This window comes from Bufo gargarizans, chromosome 2 (assembly GCF_014858855.1).
Source record: "Bufo gargarizans isolate SCDJY-AF-19 chromosome 2, ASM1485885v1, whole genome shotgun sequence".
NCBI lineage: Eukaryota > Metazoa > Chordata > Amphibia > Anura > Bufonidae > Bufo > Bufo gargarizans.
In genome coordinates this window covers 341748495-341771128 of record NC_058081.1, presented here as the reverse complement: position 1 = coordinate 341771128, position 22634 = coordinate 341748495, and the positions used below count along the sequence as shown (strand labels likewise).

Sequence of the window (22634 nt, the reverse complement as noted above, 5' to 3'; positions counted from 1 at the left end):
CTTCATGCACACGAACATATTTTGTTGCTGTGTCCGTTCCGTTTTTTGTTTTTCAGATAGGATGCAGACCCATTGATTTGAATGGGTCCGCAAAAAATGCGGACAGCACACTGTGTGCTATCCGCATCCGTATGTCCTATTCTTGTCAGTTTTTTTTTGCGGACCGCAAAACATATACGGTCGTGTGCCACCTGGCTATCCTAGCATCCTGAATGGCTATAATAATAATACTAATGTATGAAAGGGTTATTACTGGAGATGTATCATTACAGATATAGTTTTACTATTCATGAGTTGTAGAACGTTCTGTGACAATGACAACCCGTGTGAGCTGGAGCGTCCTCAAAATCCGACTGATTCACTGAATGTCTGCGAAACGCACCTTTATTTTAGCTCGAAATACCCACAAATAAGAATGGTACAGTCCTGGCTCCTCCCCCTCACTTCCTTCAGAACCGGAAGTCGTGCAGCCGGAAGCAGCGTGTGAGACAGACGAAGGAGACACGTGTGGTGTTCGCATCCAGCATGAAGGTAAAGAAGGAGAAGCGGGAGGAGGAGGAAGAAGAGGAGGCCGTGGTGGCGCCTGCAGAGGCTCCAGAGCGGACGTATGAGGAGCTGCTCGAGAACCTGAACCCTATCGCCAAGCCGCTGGCGGGGAGGAAGCTAACCAAGAGGCTGTACAAGTGCATCAAGAAAGGTATGCGAGCCTCGGTGCTGGCTGTTTAACCCTGCCTGCGGACACCGGTAGGGGGCGCTGTAGTGACATTACTGCCCCCAGACCTTTCTTCTGCTTGTACTTTCCCGCATTCATAAATAATCCACAGTTTAGCTGCTAATTGTATGATCCCTGTGATTCCCCCAGTCACCATAATGAGTCCAATCACTGGCCTGCCAGCATTACTGAGAAAAGAGACATGTCCTCTAATTCTGGCATATATTCTTGTTGCATTTTTAAACAACATTTTGGCTAATTTTATTTTTCTAAAACCTCTTTTGAACTTTCTTTTTTAAAGTTTGATCCAACTTGACCCTGCAATGCCATGATTGCTTCTATAATGCCCTCCAGTACTTCTGTATTGTAAGTCTGTGAGGTAGCCTAGCTGACTATGCAGCGCCTCCCTCTGTCTAGTCCAGGCATCCTCAAACTGCGGCCCTCCAGCTGTTGCAAAACTACAACTCCCAGCATGGCCAAACAGCCTACAGGTATCAGCCTACAGCAGGGCATTGTGGGAGTTGCAGTTTTACAACAGCTGGAGGGCCGCAGTCTGAGGATGCCTGGTCTAGTCACTTAGATAATGTGGTCACCATTGACTGATCCTGGCCCTAGTTGCATGGTGTCAGCTGTATGTTTCTGTACTTACTTGCTGTTTCTTCTCCTATTTAGCTGTCAAACATAAGAATATCCGGAGAGGTGTGAAGGAGGTTCAAAAGTTCATCAATAAAGGAGAGAAGGGGTGAGTAGGTTTATTAACCACTTCAGCCCCGCTAGGTGAAACACCCTTCATGACCAGAGCACTTTTTACACTTCGGCACTACACTCCTTCCACCGTTTATCATAGTCATGCAACTTACCACCAAAATGAATTTTACCTCCTTTTCTTCTCACTAATGGAGCTTTCATTTGGTGGTATTTCATTGCTGCTGACATTTTTACTTTTTTTGTTATTAATCAAAATGTAACGATTTTTTTGCAAAAAAATGACATTTTTCACTTTCAGCTGTAAAATTTTGCAAAAAAGACATCCATATATAAATTTTTCGCCAAATTTATTGTTCTACATGCCTTTAATAAAAAAAAATGTTTGGGCAAAAAAAAAATGGTTTGGGTAAAAGTTATAGCATTTACAAACTATGGTACAAAAATGTGAATTTCCGCTTTTTGAAACAGCTCTGACTTTCTGAGCACCTGTCATGATTCCTGAGGTTCTACAATGCCCAAACAGTAGAAAACCCCCACAAATGACCCCATTTCGGAAAGTAGACACCCTAAGGTATTCGCTGATGGGCATAGTGAGTTCATAGAACGTTTTATTTTTTGTCACAAGTTAGCGGAAAATGATGATTTTATTTTTTTTATTTTTTCTTACAAAGTCTCATATTCCACTAACTTGCGACAAAAAATAAAAAAATTCTAGGAACTTGCCATGCCCCTCACGGAATACCTTGGGGTGGCTTCTTTCCAAAATGGGGTCACTTGTGGGGTAGTTATACTGCCCTGGCAATTTAGGGGCCCAAATGTGTGAGAAGAACTTTGCAATCAAAATGTGTAAAAAATGACCGGTGAAATCCAAAAGGTGCACTTTGGAATATGTGCCCCTTTGCCCACCTTGGCAGCAAAAAAGTGTGACACATCTGGTATCGCCGTACTCAGGAGAAGTTGGGGAATGTGTTTTGGGGTGTCATTTTACATATACCCATGCTGGGTGAGATAAATATCTTGGCAAAAGACAACTTTGTATAAAAAAAATGGGAAAAGTTATCTTTTGCCAAGATATTTCTCTCACCCAGCATGGTTATATGTAAAATGGCACCCCAAAACACATTCCCCAACTTCTCCTGAGTACGGCGATACCAGATGTGTGACACTTTTTTGCAGCCAAGGTGGGCAAAGGGGCACATATTCCAAAGTGCACCTTTTGGATTTCACAGGCCATTTTTTACAGATTTTGATTGCAAGGTACTTCTTACACATTTGGGCCCCTAAATTGCCAGGGCAGTATAACTACGCCCATTTTGGAAAGAAGACACCCCAAGGTATTCCGTGAGGGGCATGGCGAGTTCCTAGAATTTTTTTTTTTTTGTCGCAAGTTAGTGGAATATGAGACTTTGTAAGGAAAAAAGAAAAATCATCATTTTCCGCTAACTTGTGACAAAAAATAAAAAATTCTAGGAACTCGCCGTGCCCCTCACGGAATACCTTGGGGTGTCTTCTTTCCAAAATGGGGTCACATGTGGGGTATTTATACTGCCCTGGCTTTTTAGGGGCCCTAAAGCGTGAGAAGAAGTCTGGAATATAAATGTCTAAAAATGTTTACGCATTTGGATTCCGTGAGGGGTATGGTGCGTCCATGTGAGATTTTATTTTTTGACACAAGTTAGTGGAATATGAGACTTTGTAAGAAAAAACAAAAACAAACAAAAAATTTCCGCTAACTTGTGCCAAAAAAAATGTCTGAATGGAGCCTTACCGGGGGGGGGTGATCAATGACGGGGGGGTGATCACCCATATAGACTCCCTGATCACCCCCCTGTCATTGATCACCCCCCTGTAAGGCTCCATTCAGACGTCCGTATAATTTTTACGGATCCATGGATCGGATCCGCAAAACACATGCGGACGTCTGAATGGAGCCTTACAGGGGGGTTATCAATGACAGGGGGTGATCAGGGAGTGTATATGGGTGATCACCCCTCTGTCATTGATCACCCCCTGTAAGGCTCCATTCAGACGTCCGCATGTGTTTTGCGGATCCGATCCATGGATCCGTAAAAATCATACGGACGTCTGAATGGAGCCTTACAGGGGGGTGATCAATGACAGGCGGGTGATCACCCATATACACTCCCTGATCACCCCCTGTCATTGATCACCCCCCTGTAAGGCTCCATTCAGACGTCCGCATGATTTTGTATCCGTGGATCCGTAAAAATCATACGGACGTCTGAACGGAGCATGACTGGGGGGTGATCAATGACTGGGGGGTGATCAATGACTGGGGGGTGATCAATGACTGGGGGGTGATCAATGACTGGGGGGTGATCAATGACTGGGGGGTGATCAATGACTGGGGGGTGTAGTGTAGTGTTTGGTGCGACTGTACTGACCTACCTGAGTCCTCTGGTGGTCGATCCTAACAAAAGGGACCACCAGAGGACCAGGTAGGAGGTATATTAGACGCTGTTATGAAAACAGCGTCTAATATACCTGTTATGGGTTAAAAAATTCGGATCTCCAACCTGCGAGCGATCGCCGCTGGCAGGCTGGAGATCCACTCGCTTACCTTCCGTTCCTGTGAGCGCGCGCGCCTGTGTGCGCGCGTTCACAGGAAATCCCGGCCCTCGCGAGATGACGCGTATATGCGTCGTTGAGCGCAGGGCTGCCACCTCCGGACCGCACATCTGCGTTAGGCGGTCCGGAGGTGGTTAATGGTATACCTTCCATACTATAGTTAGTGACAGGAGCTGCCCACTGCTGACACCCTTAACAATTACTAGAATGGGTGTCCCGTACCTTCTGGCTTGCACAAATGTAAAAAGGTGTTTGATGAGATGTGTGGCGGTCAGGCATACGTGCTAGTGTGGGTATTTCCTTAAAGGGAACCTGTAACCTGGATTTTGTGTATAGAGCGGAGGACATAGGTTGATAGATGGCTGCTAGCATATCCACAATACCCAGTCCCCATAGCTCTGTGTGCTTTTATTGTGTAAAAAGCCACAGGTTATCTCAGGATAATTTGCATATGTATCAAATCTATTTTTTTACACAGTAAAAGCACACAGAGCTATGGGGACTGGGTATTGCGGATGGGCTAGTGGCGATCTAGCAACCCACGGCCTCAGCTCTATACCCCAAATCCCAGAGACAGGTTCCCTTTAAATGCTATGGACACCTTCAGAGCCTATGACTTCTCCTGAGTGATCTCCTAAGCTGATGTATGAAGTTTAGCTTTGAGTTAGGCATAAATCAGCTAAGAAGAGTTCAGCAGTGGACAGGGGGGTGAGTGGGAATGAGCCATTAGACAACCAGTGTGACAGATCTAATAAGGTTCAGAAGGTGTCCATAGCCTTTATATCCATGGATACCGATGGATCTGCATAGATGCTGTAGACACAAAAACAGGATATTAAATCACCTTTTCTGTCTCTCAGTAGTCACAGCCCCAGTCTCCCCACCAGGTCACCCCACTCTCGGTAGTCACAGCCCCAGTCTCCCCACCAGGTCGCCCCACTCTTGGTACTCACAGCCCCAGTCTCCCCGCCAGGCCACCCCACTCTTGGTACTCACAGCCCCTGTCTCCCCAACAGGCCACCCCACTCTTGGTACTCACAGCCCCAGTCTCCCCGACAGGCCACCCCACTCTTGGTACTCACAGCCCCAGTCTCCCCGACAGGCCACCCCACTCTTGGTACTCACAGCCCCAGTCTCCCCGACAGGCCACCCCACTCTTGGTACTCACAGCCCCAGTCTCCCCTGGTACTCACAGCCCCAGTCTCCCCGCCAGGCGACCCCCCACTCTCGGTACTCACAGCCCCAGTCTCCCCGCCAGGCGACCCCCCACTCTCGGTACTCACAGCCCCAGTCTCCCCGCCAGGCGACCCCCCCCACTCTCGGTACTCACAGCCCCCGTCTCCCCGCCAGGCGACCCCCCCCCACTCTCGGTACTCACAGCCCCCGTCTCCCCGCCAGGCCACCCCACTCTCGGTACTCACAGCCCCACTCTCCACTCCATTATGGTCACGGGACATTTTTCACCATGTTGGTTCCCCTTCCCCATTACATCATCAATGACTTTACCTCTGAGGGCCGCCGCATTCATTCTCCTGGACCCTACCCATTGATGTCTTGGGGTCAGATTTTTCCATGTAAACATGGGTTATGGGTCACATATTGCAATTGCACTGGAGAAATCAAAATAAACTCTAAACTTCATCACCTGACCTATATAATGCAGTAAGGTTGAATACTGGGGTTATTTATTTTGTGTATAACCGGAGAAACCTTTTAATAAAGCACCTGTTATGTAAAATTGTGCAAGATGCTTCCCCTTGCATAAGATAGATATATCTCTATCTCTCCACATTTAGGGGGTCATTTATCAAGCTGAAATATGCCTAAATTAGGCGTATTTCAGGCGCTGATTGCGTTGCGCCTCAATCTGCAGCTGCTCACACCAGGTCTAAAAAAGTGGGTGGGGAAGGGGCCATCTCATTTACTATTTTCTACAGCGGTTTCAGGCATAGAAAGGAGAGGCACGGAAGCTGTCTTACATTTAGTAGCAGCACTGGATATACCAGTTATGAAGAGGCTGGTCTCTTTTATAACTCCGGCAGATCCAATGCCAGCTTAGGGATTTATTAAGACTGGCATCTAAAACGATTGTCTTAATAAATAAACCCCTTAGCGTAGAGCTGGCTTCCTGCAACTGTCACTAGAGGGAGCACAGTGCCTAGGAATTTATACAGTTACCCTACAATGCATTAGCAGCTGTAAAGTTTCTATGCACTGAGCTCCCCCTAGTGGCAGATGCAGTGGATTTATGTTGGAAAGAGATGTAGCAACTCAGGGCTGGGCCCCTACTTCCCCATGTCCCATAGCAGTCGCCTCCATGGTAGGTACGCCACTGACTCTGTGCTTTCTCTGCTCAGGATGAGTGATAGGTTTACTTCTGGTAGAAGAGATGACCTTTTGATGCTCTACTGAATATACGGAGCTGGATGCTGTCACTGTGTGAAAGCATGTGGTCGTGAGATGCATGCACTGCAGGGAACAGCACCAGGTCGCCATAGAGGGTTTTGCAATTTGCCACACGGACCAGGTTTTACCCTGCTCAGTATTCAGTTCACCTGCATACATACTAACCTTAAGCAGGAATTTATAAGGTGTATGAAATTACAGTAGCCGTTTCCGTGCACCCTCTGATACAACTCATGCAGCGGTTTGTTCTCTCTCCTGCAGCATTGTCGTACTTGCTGGTGACACCCTTCCTATTGAAGTGTATTGCCACGTTCCTATCATGTGTGAAGAGCGCAGCATACCATATGCATATGTCCCTTCTAAATCTGTGAGTATAATTTATTCAGGTTTAAGCTTATTTTATGACTTTTCATCTAATATTCACCAGTCATTATCTATTGTTTTAGTACATTTAGATTCACATGCGTTATTTTTTAATCTTAAGATGTCCCAGTTATACTTCTGTTAGAGGCAGCAGCGTTCTCCTAGTCTAGCAGGGTATCAAGACTTTTGTACTATAAGGCCTAATGCCCACAACTGTAGTACATCTCCAGGGGGCATCATATGCCTCCATTTAAAAAATCGTGATGTGCTGCAATAGGTAACATATTATGGGCTTTACTCCTATAAGCATTGCTTTATACTTGCATCCATTGGAGCATATGCCACCTCACAGCCTTTGTGCTGCATGCTTAGGACCATAACCACCTCCGGACCACCTAACGCAGATGTGCGGTCCGGAGGTGGCAGCCCTGCGCAGAGTCACGCATATATGCGTCATCTCGCGAGGGCCGGGATTTCCTGTGAACGCGCGCACACAGGCGCGCGCGCGCTCACAGGAACGGAAGGTAAGCGAGTGGATCTCCAGCCTGCCAGCGGCGATCGCTCGCTGGCAGGCTGGAGATCCGAATTTTTTAACCCCTAACAGGTATATTAGACGCTGTTTTTATAACAGCGTCTAATATACCTCCTACCTGGTCCTCTGGTGGTCCCTTTTGTTAGGATCGACCACCAGAGGACACAGGTAGGTCAGTAAAGTCGCACCACACTACACTACACCCCCCCCGTCACTTATTAACCCTTTATAAACCCCTGATCACCCCATATAAACTCCCTGATCACCCCCCTGTCAGGCTCCGTTCAGACGTCCGTATGATTTTTACGGATCCACGGATACATGGATCGGATCCGCAAAACACATGCGGACGTCTGAATGGAGCCTTACAGGGGGGTGATCAATGACAGGCGGGTGATCACCCATATACACTCCCTGATCACCCCCTGTCATTGATCACCCCCCTGTAAGGCTCCATTCAGACGTCCGCATGTGTTTTGTGGATCCGATCCATGTATCCATGGATCCGTAAAAATCATACGGACGTCTGAATAGAGCCTTACAGGGGGGTGATCAGGGAGTCTATATGGGTGATCACCCCCCTGTCATTGATCACCCCCCTGGTAAGGCTCCATTCAGACATTTTTTTTGGCACAAGTTAGCGGAAATTTTTTGTTTGTTTTTTCTTACTAAGTCTCATATTCCACTAACTTGTGTCAAAAAATAAAATCTCACATGAACTCACCATACCCCTCACGGAATCCAAATGCGTAAACATTTTTAGACATTTATATTCCAGACTTCTTCTCACGCTTTAGGGCCCCTAAAAAGCCAGGGCAGTATAAATACCCCACATGTGACCCCATTTCGGAAAGAAGACACCCCAAGGTATTCCGTGAGGGGCATATTGAGTCCATGAAAGATTGAAATTTTTGTCCTAAGTTAGCGGAAAGTGAGACTTTGTGAGAAAAAAATCAATATCCGCTAACTTATGCAAAAAAATAAAAATTTCTAGGAACTCGCCAGGCCCCTCATTGAATACCTTGGGGTGTCTTCTTTCCAAAGTGGGGTCACATGTGGGGTATTTATACTGCCCTGGCTTTTTAGGGGCCCGAAAGTGTGAGAAGTCTGGGATCCAAATGTCTAAAAATGCCCTCCTAAAAGGAATTTGGGCCCCTTTGCGCATCTAGGCTGCAAAAAAGTGTCACACATCTGGTATCGCCGTACTCAGGAGAAGTTGGGCAATGTGTTTTGGGGTGTCATTTTACATATACCCATGCTGGGTGAGAGAAATATCTTGGCAAAAGACAACTTTGTATAAAAAAATTGGAAAAGTTGTCTTTTGCCAAGATATTTCTCTCACCCAGCATGGGTATATGTAAAATGACACCCCAAAACACATTCCCCAACTTCTCCTGAGTACGGCGATACCAGATGTGTGACACTTTTTTGCAGCCAAGGTGGGCAAAGGGGCACATATTCCAAAGTGCACCTTTCGGATTTCACTGGTCATTTTTTACACATTTCGATTGCAAAGTTCTTCTCACACATTTGGGCCCCTAAATTGCCAGGGCAGTATAACTACCCCACAAGTGACCCCATTTTGGAAAGAAGACACCCCAAGGTATTCCGTGAGGGGCATGGCGAGTACCTAGAATTTTTTATTTTTTGTCGCAAGTTAGTGGAATATGAGACTTTGTAAGAAAAAAATAAAAAATCATCATCATTTTCCGCTAACTTGTGACAAAAAATAAAAAGTTCTATGAACTCACTATGCCCATCAGCAAATACCTTAGGGTGTCTACTTTCCAAAATGGGGTCATTTGTGGGGTTTTTCTACTGTCTGGGCATTGTAGAACCTCAGGAAACATGACAGGTGCTCAGAAAGTCAGAGCTGCTTCAAAAAGCGGAAATTCACATTTTTGTACCATAGTTTGTAAACGCTATAACTTTTACCCAAACCATTTTTTTTTTTTTTGCCCAAACATTTTTTTTTTATCAAAAACATGAACTATAAATTTAGCGAAAAATGTATATATGGATGTCGTTTTTTTTGCAAAATTTTGCAGCTGAAAGTGAAAAATGTCATTTTTTTGCAAAAAAATCGTTACATTTCGATTAATAACAAAAAAAGTAAAAAATGTCAGCAAAGGAAAGGAAAACGAATAGTAATTATCGATTACCAATAATTGTTTTTTTCACGTACTGTTGGAGCAATGTGTTGCTTTTTTATGGACGTATTTATTGTATGAAATTGAAATAAAGATTAGGGATGAGCGAACTCGAACTGTATAGTTCGGGTTCGTACCGAATTTTGGGGTGTCCGTGACACGGACCCGAACCCGGACATTTTCGTAAAAGTCCGGGTTCGGTGTTCGTCGCTTTCTTCGCGCTTTTGTGACGCTTTCTTGGCGCTTTTTGAAAGGCTGCAAAGCAGCCAATCAACAAGCGTCATACTACTTGCCCCAAGAGGCCATCACAGCCATGCCTACTATTGGCATGGCTGTGATTGGCCAGAGCACCATGTGACCCAGCCTCTATTTAAGCTGGAGTCACATAGCGCCGCCCGTCACTCTGCTCTGATTAGCGTAGGGAGAGGTTGCGGCTGCGACAGTAGGGCGAGATTAGGCAGATTAACTCCTCCAAAGGACTTGATTAACTGATCGATCTGCAGCTGTGGATCATTGAGCTGCTGATCCTCAATTGCTCACTGTTTTTAGGCTGCCCAGACCGTTTGTCAGTCACATTTTTCTGGGGTGATCGGCGGCCATTTTGTGTCTTGTGGTGCGCCAGCACAAGCTGCGACCAAGTGCATTTAACCCTCAATGGTGTGGTTGTTTTTTGGCTAAAGCCTACATCAGGGTGAAGCTGTCACACCAAGTGCATTTAACCCTCAGTAGTGTGGTTGGTCAAGCTATCACACCAAGTGCATTTAACCAGCAATAGTCTGTTCATTTTTTGGCCATATACTAAATCAGGGGCAAGCTGCGCCCGTCACCAAGTGCATTTAACCCTCAGTAGTGTGGTTGGTCAAGCTGTGACACCAAGTGCATTTAACCAGCAATAGTCTGTTCATTTTTTGGCCATATACTACATCAGGGGCAAGCTGCGCCCATCACCAAGTGCATTTAACCAGCAATAGTGTGGTTATTTTTTGGCCATATCCCAGTCTAATTCTGTCACTAAATCCATACCGGTCACCCAGCGCCTAAATACTAGGCCTCAAATTTATATCCCGCTAAATCTCTCGTTACCGCTGTCCTGTTGTGGCTGGGAAAGTTATTTAGTGTCCGTCAAAGCACATTTTTTGTTCTGGGTTGAAATACAATTCCCAATTTAGCAATTTAAAAATTTAGTGGTTTCTGCTGTATCAGAGCTATTTGAAATCTATCCCTAAAAGGGTATATAATATTCAAGGTGCACATAGGGTCATTCAGAATAACTTCACACACCCGCTACTGTGCATTTCCAAGTCTAATTCTGTCACTAAACCCATACCTGTCACCCAGCGCCTAAATACTAGGCCTCAAATTTATATCCAGCTAAATCTGTCCTTAGTGCTGTAGCTGGGCGAGTTATTTAGTGTCCGTTCAAGCACATTTCTTGTTCTGGGTTGAAATACAATTCCCAATTTAGCAATTTCATAATTTAGTGGTTTCTGCTATATCAGAGCTATTTGAAATCTATCCCTAAAAGGATAGATCATATTGAAGGTGCACATAGGGACATTCAGAATAACTTCACACACACCCGCTACTGTGTATTTCCAAGTCTAATTCTGTCACTAAACCCATACCTGTCACCCAGCGCCTAAATACTAGGCCTCAAATTTATATCCAGCTAAATCTGTCCTTAGTGCTGTAGCTGGGCGAGTTATTTAGTGTCCGTTCAAGCACATTTCTTGTTCTGGGTTGAAATACAATTCCCAATTTAGCAATTTCATAATTTAGTGGTTTCTGCTATATCAGAGCTATTTGAAATCTATCCCTAAAAGGGTATATAATATTCAAGGTGCACATTGGGTCATTCAGAATAACTTCACACACACCCGCTACTGTGTATTTCCAAGTCTAATTCTGTCACTAAACCCATACCTGTCACCCAGCGCCTAAATACTAGGCCTCAAATTTATATCCTGCTAAATCTCTCGTTAGTGCTGTAGCTGGGCGAGTTATTTAGTGTCCGTTCAAGCACATTTCTTGTTCTGGGTTGAAATACAATTCCCAATTTAGCAATTTCATAATTTAGTGGTTTCTGCTATATCAGAGCTATTTGAAATCTATCCCTAAAAGGGTATATAATATTCAAGGTGCACATTGGGTCATTCAGAATAACTTCACACACACCCGCTACTGTGTATTTCCAAGTCTAATTCTGTCACTAAACCCATACCTGTCACCCAGCGCCTAAATACTAGGCCTCAAATTTATATCCTGCTAAATCTCTCGTTAGTGCTGTAGCTGGGCGAGTTATTTAGTGTCCGTTCAAGCACATTTCTTGTTCTGGGTTGAAATACAATTCCCAATTTAGCAATTTCATAATTTAGTGGTTTCTGCTATATCAGAGCTATTTGAAATCTATCCCTAAAAGGGTGGCCGACAGTGGATCCAGCACGTTCACATTATCTCCCACCCAGTCTTCTGCAGAAAGCGCACAGATGGCGCCTGAAAACCAACCCCATCAGTCTGTCACATCACCCCCATGCATACCAGGGAAACTGTCTCAGCCTCAAGTTATGCAGCAGTCTCTTATGCTGTTTGAAGACTCCGCTGGCAGGGTTTCCCAAGGGCATCCACCTAGCCCTTCCCCAGCGGTGAAAGACATAGAATGCACTGACGCACAACCACTTATGTTTCCTGATGATGAGGACATGGGAATACCACCTCAGCATGTCTCTGATGATGACGAAACACAGGTGCCAACTGCTGCGTCTTTCTGCAGTGTGCAGACTGAACAGGAGGTCAGGGATCAAGACTGGGTGGAAGACGATGCAGGGGACGATGAGGTCCTAGACCCCACATGGAATGAAGGTCGTGCCACTGACTTTCACAGTTCGGAGGAAGAGGCAGTGGTGAGACCGAGCCAACAGCGTAGCAAAAGAGGGAGCAGTGGGCAAAAGCAGAACACCCGCCGCCAAGAGACTCCGCCTGCTACTGACCGCCGCCATCTGGGACCGAGCACCCCAAAGGCAGCTTCAAGGAGTTCCCTGGCATGGCACTTCTTCAAACAATGTGCTGACGACAAGACCCGAGTGGTTTGCACGCTGTGCCATCAGAGCCTGAAGCGAGGCATTAACGTTCTGAACCTGAGCACAACCTGCATGACCAGGCACCTGCATGCAAAGCATGAACTGCAGTGGAGTAAACACCTTAAAACCAAGGAAGTCACTCAGGCTCCCCCTGCTACCTCTTCTGCTGCTGCCGCCTCGGCCTATTCTGCTGCTGCCGCCTCGGCCTCTTCCTCTGCCTCTGGAGGAACGTTGGCACCTGCCGCCCAGCAAACAGGGGATGTACCACCAACACCACCACCACCACCTCCGTCACCAAGCGTCTCAACCATGTCACACGCCAGCGTTCAGCTCTCCATCTCACAAACATTTGATAGAAAGCGTAAATTCCCACCTAGCCACCCTCGATCCCTGGCCCTGAATGCCAGCATTTCTAAACTACTGGCCTATGAAATGCTGTCATTTAGGCTGGTGGACACAGACAGCTTCAAACAGCTCATGTCGCTTGCTGTCCCACAGTATGTTGTTCCCAGCCGGCACTACTTCTCCAAGAGAGCCGTGCCTTCCCTGCACAACCAAGTATCCGATAAAATCAAGTGTGCACTGCGCAACGCCATCTGTGGCAAGGTCCACCTAACCACAGATACGTGGACCAGTAAGCACGGCCAGGGACGCTATATCTCCCTAACTGCACACTGGGTAAATGTAGTGGCAGCTGGGCCCCAGGCGGAGAGCTGTTTGGCGCACGTCCTTCCGCCGCCAAGGATCGCAGGGCAACATTCTTTGCCTCCTGTTGCCACCTCCTCCTTCTCGGCTTCCTCCTCCTCTTCTTCCACCTGCTCATCCAGTCAGCCACACACCTTCACCACCAACTTCAGCACAGCCCGGGGTAAACGTCAGCAGGCCATTCTGAAACTCATATGTTTGGGGGACAGGCCCCACACCGCACAGGAGTTGTGGCGGGGTATTGAACAACAGACCGACGAGTGGTTGCTGCCGGTGAGCCTCAAGCCCGGCCTGGTGGTGTGTGATAATGGGCGAAATCTCGTTGCAGCTCTGGGACTAGCCAATTTGACGCACATCCCTTGCTTGGCGCATGTGCTGAATTTGGTGGTGCAGAAGTTCATTCACAACTACCCCGACATGTCAGAGCTGCTGCATAAAGTGCGGGCCGTCTGTTCGCGCTTCCGGCGTTCACATCCTGCTGCTGCTCGCCTGTCTGCGCTACAGCGTAACTTCGGCCTTCCCGCTCACCGCCTCATATGCGACGTGCCCACCAGGTGGAACTCCACCTTGCACATGCTGGACAGACTGTGCGAGCAGCAGCAGGCCATAGTGGAGTTTCAGCTGCAGCACGCACGGGTCAGTCGCACTACAGAACAGCACCACTTCACCACCAATGACTGGGCCTCCATGCGAGACCTGTGTGCCCTGTTGCGCTGTTTCGAGTACTCCACCAACATGGCCAGTGGCGATGACACCGTTATCAGCGTTACAATACCACTTCTATGTCTCCTTGAGAAAACACTTAGGGCGATGATGGAAGAGGAGGTGGCCCAGGAGGAGGAGGAGGAGGAGGAAGAGGGGTCATTTTTAGCACTTTCAGGCCAGTCTCTTCGAAGTGACTCAGAGGGAGGTTTTTGGCAACAGCAGAGGCCAGGTACAAATGTGGCCAGCCAGGGCCCACTACTGGAGGACGAGGAGGACGAGGATGAGGAGGAGGTGGAGGAGGATGAGGATGAAGCATGGTCACAGCGGGGTGGCACCCAACGCAGCTCGGGTCCATCACTGGTGCGTGGCTGGGGGGAAAGGCAGGACGATGACGATACGCCTCCCACAGAGGACAGCTTGTCCTTACCCCTGGGCAGCCTGGCACACATGAGCGACTACATGCTGCAGTGCCTGCGCAACGACAGCAGAGTTGCCCACATTTTAACCTGTGCCCACATTTTAACCTCCACGTACTGACTGATGGTTCGGCCCCATTCAACTTCTGGGTCTCTAAATTGTCCACGTGGCCAGAGCTAGCCTTTTATGCCTTGGAGGTGCTGGCCTGCCCGGCAGCCAGCGTTTTGTCTGAACGTGTATTCAGCACGGCAGGGGGCGTCATTACAGACAAACGCAGCCGCCTGTCTACAGCCAATGTGGACAAGCTGACGTTCATAAAAATGAACCAGGCATGGATCCCACAGGACCTGTCCGTCCCTTGTCCAGATTAGACATTAACTACCTCCCCATAACCATATATTATTGGACTCCAGGGCACTTCCTCATTCAATCCTATTTTTATTTTCATTTTACCATTATATTGCGAGGCTACCCAAAGTTGAATGAACCTCTCCTCTGCCTGTGTGCTAGGCCTAAATATATGCCAATGGACTGTTGCAGTGGTGGGTGACGTGAAGCCTCATTCTCTGCTATGACATGCAGACTGATTCTCTGCTGACATGAAGCCAGATTCTCTGTTACGGGACCTCTCTCCTCTGCCTGTGTGCTAGGCCTAAATATATGCCAATGGACTGTTGCAGTGGTGGCTGACGTGAAGCCTCATTCTCTGCTATGACATGCAGACTAATTCTCTGCTGACATGAAGCCAGATTGTCTGTTACGGGACCTCTCTCCTCTGCCTGGGTGCTGGGCCTAAATTTATGACAATGGACTGTTGCAGTGGTGGCTGACGTGAAGCCTGATTCTCTGCTATGACATGCAGACTGATTCTCTGCTGACATGAAGCCAGATCCTCTGTTACGGGACCTCTCTCCTCTGCCTGTGTGTGTGCTGGGCCTAAATATATGCCAATGGACTGTTGCAGTGGTGGCTGACGTGAAGCCTCATTCTCTGCTATGACATGCAGACTGATTCTCTGCTGACATGAAGCCAGATTCTCTGTTACGGGACCTCTCTCCTCTGCCTGTGTGTGTGCTGGGCCTAAATATATGCCAATGGACTGTTGCAGTGGTGGCTGACGTGAAGCCTGATTCTCTGCTATGACATGCAGGCTAATTCTCTGCTGACATGAAGCCAGATTCTCTGTTACGGGACCTCTCTCCTCTGCCTGTGTGTGTGCTTGGCCTAAATATATGCCAATGGACTGTTGCAGTGGTGGCTGACGTGAAGCCTCATTCTCTGCTATGACATGCAGACTAATTCTCTGCTGACATGAAGACAGATTCTCTGTTACGGGACCTCCCTCCTCTGCCTGGGTGCTGGGCCTAAATATATGCCAATGGACTGTTGCAGTGGTGGCTGACGTGAAGCCTATTCTCTGCTATGACATGCAGACTAATTCTCTGCTGACATGAAGACAGATTCTCTGTTACGGGACCTCTCTCCTCTGCCTGGGTGCCGGGGCCTAAATATCTGAGAATGGACTGTTCCAGTGGTGGGTGACGGGAAGCCAGATTCTCTGCTATGGAACCTCTCTCCAATTGATTTTGGTTAATTTTTATTTATTTAATTTTTATTTTAATTCATTTCCCTATCCACATTTGTTTGCAGGGGATTTACCTACATGTTGCTGCCTTTTGCAGCCCTCTAGCTCTTTCCTGGGCTGTTTTACAGCCTTTTTAGTGCCGAAAAGTTCGGGTCCCCATTGACTTCAATGGGGTTCGGGTTCGGATCGGGTTCGGATCCCGAACCCGAACATTTCCGGGATGTTCGGCCGAACTTCTCGAACCCGAACATCCAGGTGTTCGCTCAACTCTAATAAAGATATATAAAATAAAAAAAAAATAAAAAAAGTCAGCAGCAATAAAATACCACCAAATGAAAGCTCTATTAGTGAGAAGAAAAGGAGGTAAAATTCATTTGGGTGGTAAGTTGCATGACCAAGCGATAAACGGTGAAAGTAGTGTAGTGCCGAAGTGTAAAAAGTGCTCTGGTCATGAAGGGGGTTTTAGCTAGCGGGGCTGAAGTGGTTAAAGGGAGTTCTAGCGTCCTTAAAAAAAAATTAAAAAAAAATGTAGTCCTCCAGGCAGGAGTGCTCATAAAATGATAAAAGAACTTATTTCTTCCTGCTGCTTCCAGTGGCTTCACTCTGATCCTCCTGGTCGCAGCAGTCAAGATGTAATCTTCTTGGCTACAGTAATTATGTGCCCATATACCCCTACACCCTAGGCATTGCTGCATCTAATCACTGGCTCCAGTGGCATACTGACCACTGAGGCTAAACAATCAAAGCCCAATGTTGAGGATTGATGTGCGGAATGGGGGTAGGGTTAGTGATTTGGTGGGCATAAAATAATTTTTAAAACCGTAGAGTGCTGCTCACTAATGGCAGTAGTTTTATGTTTTTTATTCCCAATAGTAAAGCTACCAATTTAATCGGACAGGGTAAGAACGGCATTCTTGAGCAACGATGGTTTAATCACTAAAACTACTTCCAGGTTCCATAGCATGGAAACAAATACAACTTGGTTCTACTACACTTTCATTTATTGGAATAATATGTTGGCAAATGTAAAAATATAAATGTGTACACTAACACCCTGAAAATATGATAGATATGGCGGTTGTTAATTGAATCCCAACATGTATTAGAATGTCATAATTACATTAGTGAAATCAATACGCCATGATTATCTCATCATTGAATACCATAATACAGGTCCTTCTAAAAAAATTAGCATATTGTGATAAAGTTCATTATTTTCTGTAATGTACTGATAAACATTAGACTTTCATATATTTTAGATTCATTACACACAACTCAAGTAGTTCAAGCCTTTTATTGTTTTAATATTGATGATTTTGGCATACAGCTCATGAAAACCCAATATTCCTATATATAAAAATTAGCATATCATGAAAAGGTTCTCTAAACGAGCTATTAACCTAATCCTCTGAATCAACTAATTAACTCTAAACACCTGCAAAAGATTCCTGAGGCTTTTAGGCTGGGTTCACACCTGAGCGTTTTACAGCGCGTTCCTACGCGCTGTAAAACGCTCAACAAGGAGAAACCAATGATTCCCTATGGGAATGGTTCACACTTGGGCGTTTTACAGCGCGTACGATCGCGCTGTAAAACGCCCGACGCTCCAAAAAGTACATGAGCGACTTTTGGGGCGTTTGTGGCCATAGGACACTGTAGTGAATCACACAAACGCGCGTCAAACGCGCGTTTACTATTACAAAAACGCGCATAAAAATGCGCGTAAAACGCGCGTTTGCGCAACGCTCAAGTGTGAACCCAGCCTCAAAAACTCCCAGCCTGGTTCATTACTCAAAACCGCAATCATGGGTAAGACTGCCGACCTGACTGCTGTCCAGAAGGCCATCGTTGACACCCTCAAGCAAGAGGGTAAGACACAGAAAGAAATTTCTGAACGAATAGGCTGTTCCCAGAGTGCTGTATCAAGACACCTCAGTGGGAAGTCTGTGGGAAGGAAAAAGTGTGGCAGAAAACGCTGCACAACGAGAAGAGGTGACCGGACTCTGAGGAAGATTGTGGAGAAGGACCGATTCCAGACCTTGGGGGAACTGCGGAAGCAGTGGACTGAGTCTGGAGTAGAAACCTCCAGAACCACCGTGTACAGGCGTGTGCAGGAAATGGGCTACAGGTGCCGCATTCCCCAGGTCAAGCCACTTTTGAACCAGAAACAGCGGCAGAAGCGCCTGACCTGGGCTACAGAGAAGCAGCACTGGACTGTTGCATGTCATTCGGAAATCAAGGTGCCAGAGTCTGGAGGAAGACTGGGGAGAGGGAAATGCCAAAATGCCTGAAGTCCAGTGTCAAGTACCCACAGTCAGTGATGGTCTGGGGTGCCATGTCAGCTGCTGGTGTTGGTCCACTGTGTTTTATCAAGGGCAGGGGCAATGCAGCTAGCTATCAGGAGATTTTGGAGCACTTCATGCTTCCATCTGCTGAAAAGCTTTATGGAGATGATTTTATTTTTTAGCACGACCTGGCACCTGCTCACAGTGCCAAAACCACTGGTAAATGGTTTACGGACCATGGTATTACTGTGCTCAATTGGCCTGCCAACTCTCCTGACCTGAACCCCATAGAGAATCTGTGGGATATTGGGAAGAGAAAGTTGAGACGCAAGACCCAACACTCTGGATGAGCTTAAGGCCGCTATCGAAGCATCCTGGGCCTCCATAACACCTCAGCAGTGCCACAGGCTGATTGCCTCCATGCCACGCCGCATTGAAGCAGTCATTTCTGCAAAAGGATTCCTGACCAAGTATTGAGTGCATAACTGAACATAATTATTTGAAGGTTGACTTTTTTTGTATTAAAAACACTTTTCTTTTATTGGTCGGATGAAATATGCAAATTTTTTGTAGGTAGGAATTTTGGGTTTTCATGAGCTGTATGCCAAAATCGTCAATATTAAAACAATAAAAGGCTTGAACTACTTCAGTTGGTGTGTAATGAATCTAAAATATATGAAAGTCTAATGTTTATCAGTACATTACAGAAAATAATGAACTTTATCACAATATGCTATTTTTTTTAGGACCTGTACATATTTCATGATTAGCAAGAATTAAAAAGGATGAAAGAGAAAATTCATGATTAGGGCTCGTTCACACGAACGTATTTAGCGTTCTGTATACGGGCCGTTTTCTGCGTTCCGCATACGGGCCATATACGGAACCATTTACTTCAGTGGGTCCACAAAAGATGGGGACAGCACTCTGTGTGCTGTCCGCATCCGTTGCTCCGTTCCCCCACAGAAATTATGAATTCTGTCCTATTCTTGCCCGTTTTGCAAACAAGAATAGTAATTTCTATAATGGGTCTCCTGTTCTGTTCCACAGATTGCAGTAGGCACACAGGCGGCATCCGTTTTTTGCGGACCACAAAAAACGGCACGGTCGTGTGAACGAGCCCTTAGAATCTATAATTCTGTGAAATTTGGATAATGAATGTAAAGAGCTCATAACATCAGATATGTTCTTAGGACTCTATATCCTTGAGAGCTCTGTTTGTAGATATCTCTAGGTTCACACTTGAGCTTGTTACAGTTAGGGTAACGATAATCCTTCAGTCAGAGTAGTGATCTTATATCTACTTTTAATATTATAGAAGTATTGTCCTTATTTGGATCGATTGATATGGATCTCGTCCTTATGTAGATCAATTAAAATAAATCTCACAGAGATGTATTAAAAGCAAATTTCACTGTAATTGCAATCGTTAAGCGCTGTTAGTTGCTGAACCTCAGCGTCCCACATGTCGGAGGATTGCCGGTCTCAGTTATCCCTCTTGCTGTAGGAAGCATCAGAGCGAATCTAAGTTCGCAGTCTCGTCTCTCTTGTATCAGATGTGCTGGTGACCCCAAAGGATTCTTCTGTTCTGTGCTGCTAATAGATTAACTGTTGTAGAATTGACCAAATGCAATTCGAAGTTACATACTCCTTCCTCAGTGGACAGTGTTGGGTCGGGTGTGTGTATTTTATATGAATTTGTTTTTATATTTTGACATTTGCTAATATAATATTCCAATAAATGTGTAGTAGAACCAAGTTGTATTTGTTTCCATGCGACAGCAGATAGTTGAGTGCCCTCCTAACTAATAACTATTATACTATACCTAATTGGCAGTGGTTGTACCGTGGAAGGAAGCACTTTAACCATTTTTGATTTAGTTGGGTGGAGCCACAGAATATCTACCAGGTTCCCTTTAAGGAAATTGCTTAAATTATGTTTTTAAGTTACAAATTGTTTGTTTTTATTTTATATTTCATCTTCGGTGTTACTATATTTTTTAAAAAATATCTAGTTTGTAAAAACCATGGCTTGTTCTATCGCAAGCTGTCTTTCACACTGGACTGTCCCATTCAAGTCAATGAGCCCGAAAACAAAAACGGACAGAACACGAATGCCAATTGATTGTGCAGTCCGTATTTCAGGAGACGCTGAATGTGTGTTTTTTGTTTTAGTTTTTTTTGTTCTGGCCTAAAAAATAAATGCTAACTCGTACCACCTGAAAGGAAGAAATTGACAAACAGAATGCAGTCTGAGGTGATCCTGTTTCTCTGACAGCACTTGGATGAGTTTTTAATCATTTGTCTAAAAAAAAAAAAAAGCGGGTTGGCCTTCAGAGGTCTTCAGTTGGGGAGGAATTGATACTCAGATTTTTTTTATTTTTTTTTAATCATGCATGGAGTAAACTTTAAAGGGGTTGTCCGCCTTATATTAAGTGATGTCTTGGAATATACCATCACTAGCTGGTCGGCTATAGCTCTGGTGCTGGGACAACTGATCTGTGGGGTTGTAAGCTCCTGCTGATTAGGTAATGATGGCTTATCCTGAGGACAGACCATCACTGATGCTGGTGGACAACCCTTTTAAAGGGGTTTTGTCACTTCAAGTGGCATTTATCATGTAGAAAACATTAATACAAGCCACTTACTAATGAATTGTTTTTGTCCATATTTCCTCTTTTGCTGGCTTTTATTAATTTTTCCATCACATTATACACTTATGGTTATGACCACCCTGCAACCCAGCAGTGGTGGTTGTGCTTGCACACTATAAGACATGCATGGCCACCACTGATGGATTGCTGGGTGGTCGTAACCATAGAAACGAGCAGTGTATAATTTGATGGAAAATTGAATCCAGCCAGCAAAGGATGCAATATGGATAATAACAATACATTAGTAAGTGGCTTGTAATAACCCTTTCTACTTGATAAATGCCACTTTCTGAAGTGAGACAACTCCTTTTAATTTCTGAACCGGGATACCCTTTTAAATAATGACATACAGAAATGATCAGCTGAAAAATAAGAAACTTTGAGCGGGATTTTTGTGCTTGTATTCAGCTGAAAGGATAATAAAAGGACTGATGTAATACTGATGTTATTTCTTCTCATAGGACTTAGGTGCTGCTGCTGGCTCCAAGCGCCCAACCTGTGTAATATTAATAAAATCTAAAGAAGACTATGAAGACGCTTATAATGACTGTGTAGAGGAAGTAGAGGCATTGCCATTACCCTACTGAGGATGCTTGAATTGCATACCATGAAACCACAGAGTTAATCTTTTGGAGGAGAGAAGACCACCGTAAACTAGACCATAAATTGATTTTCAATATCCCTGTGTCCTTTTAAAGATTATATTTTACAGCAATTTTGGTCATCGTCTCAGAGGCTTCACCATCAAATGGACTTGTCTGAAGGAACATCCAGATTTTTGTTTTCTCTTTATTTGCTGTTTAGTGCACACAGTTTTGTGCCATAAATGTTTTTTTTTTGTATTGTATTTTAGCAGCTCTTGAATGGAACCTTTAAGTAGATGGATGATTTTATGATCTGTCTGCATCTTCCAATATAACATTTGTAAAAAAAAAAAAAAAGTGGTCTTGCATTATTTGGAGATCAATAATTAATCTATGCAAAAGTAGAGCCCTTACCTGCACAGTGAGCTCTATGTGATCCTTACTGACGTGCTGTGAATCCATATTCTGCATGGTGACACACATGCCCATGGAACATGACTTATAGTAAAAATGTAGAATACCCTACTCAGTCTTGGGTATATGTCTGCATGTAATGGGTTATATATTTCGTAACTCCATCAGCTCATAACTAGATCACATCTGATGGCATCAGTTTTGATATGTCAAGTAAAGTAGGAACATAAGGCAACTAATATAATAAACTGTAATTGCCAGGCTGACCATTAGTGTATGTGCTGGTGGCTGCTCTAAAGCACAGGCAGGCAAGATGGCTCCCTCTTTCTGCATAATGTCTAAAATGCCTTAAACTGGTGGGTACTGAAGAATTTCCAAAACCCTGGAATTGGTCACATGACTAAATCAGGTGACCACTGCAGTCTTAATTGCTTGGGGTGCAGCAGGTGGCAACTTTGAACTGGAGTGGTGTGATAAATGAGGTAAGTATAATGGGGTTCTCCCTAGGATAGGACATTGATATCAGATTGGTGGAGGTCTGACACCCCACACCACTGCCGAGAGTAGATCAGACGTTGAACTACATGTGTCCGTCCACAGCACTGCAGTGTCCGGCTCCATTCACTGTGCTATGTATTACACCCAGACAGTTGATCTTTGAGGTGTCAGACTCCCATCAAGCTGATATTGATGGCCAACCCTAGGGATACGTTATCAATTGTTAAATATTTGAGAACCTGTTTAACGC

General features: G+C 45.3%; 1 protein-coding gene across 1 annotated transcript; it reads left to right on the top strand.

Annotated features, from left to right (window-relative positions):
- The first annotated feature begins 460 nt into the window (after positions 1-460).
- On the top strand, positions 461-21829 carry NHP2 (NHP2 ribonucleoprotein). Its single transcript, XM_044277366.1, has 4 exons — positions 461-697; positions 1385-1454; positions 6677-6782; positions 21350-21829. Exons 1-4 carry the CDS (start codon positions 526-528, stop codon positions 21473-21475), a joined length of 474 nt encoding a protein of 157 aa, XP_044133301.1. The 5' UTR covers positions 461-525; the 3' UTR covers positions 21476-21829.
- The last annotated feature ends 805 nt before the right edge of the window (positions 21830-22634 follow it).

Excerpts from the sequence above, each read along its gene's own strand:
- NHP2 (XM_044277366.1), top strand. The coding sequence starts at position 526 with ATGAAGGTAAAGAAGGAGAAGCGGGAGGAGGAGGAAGAAGAGGAGGCC. Across the intron at positions 1,455-6,676 it reads ATCAATAAAGGAGAGAAGGG|CATTGTCGTACTTGCTGGTG; the intron begins GTGAGTAGGTTT and ends TCTCTCCTGCAG. Across the intron at positions 6,783-21,349 it reads CATATGTCCCTTCTAAATCT|GACTTAGGTGCTGCTGCTGG; the intron begins GTGAGTATAATT and ends TTCTTCTCATAG.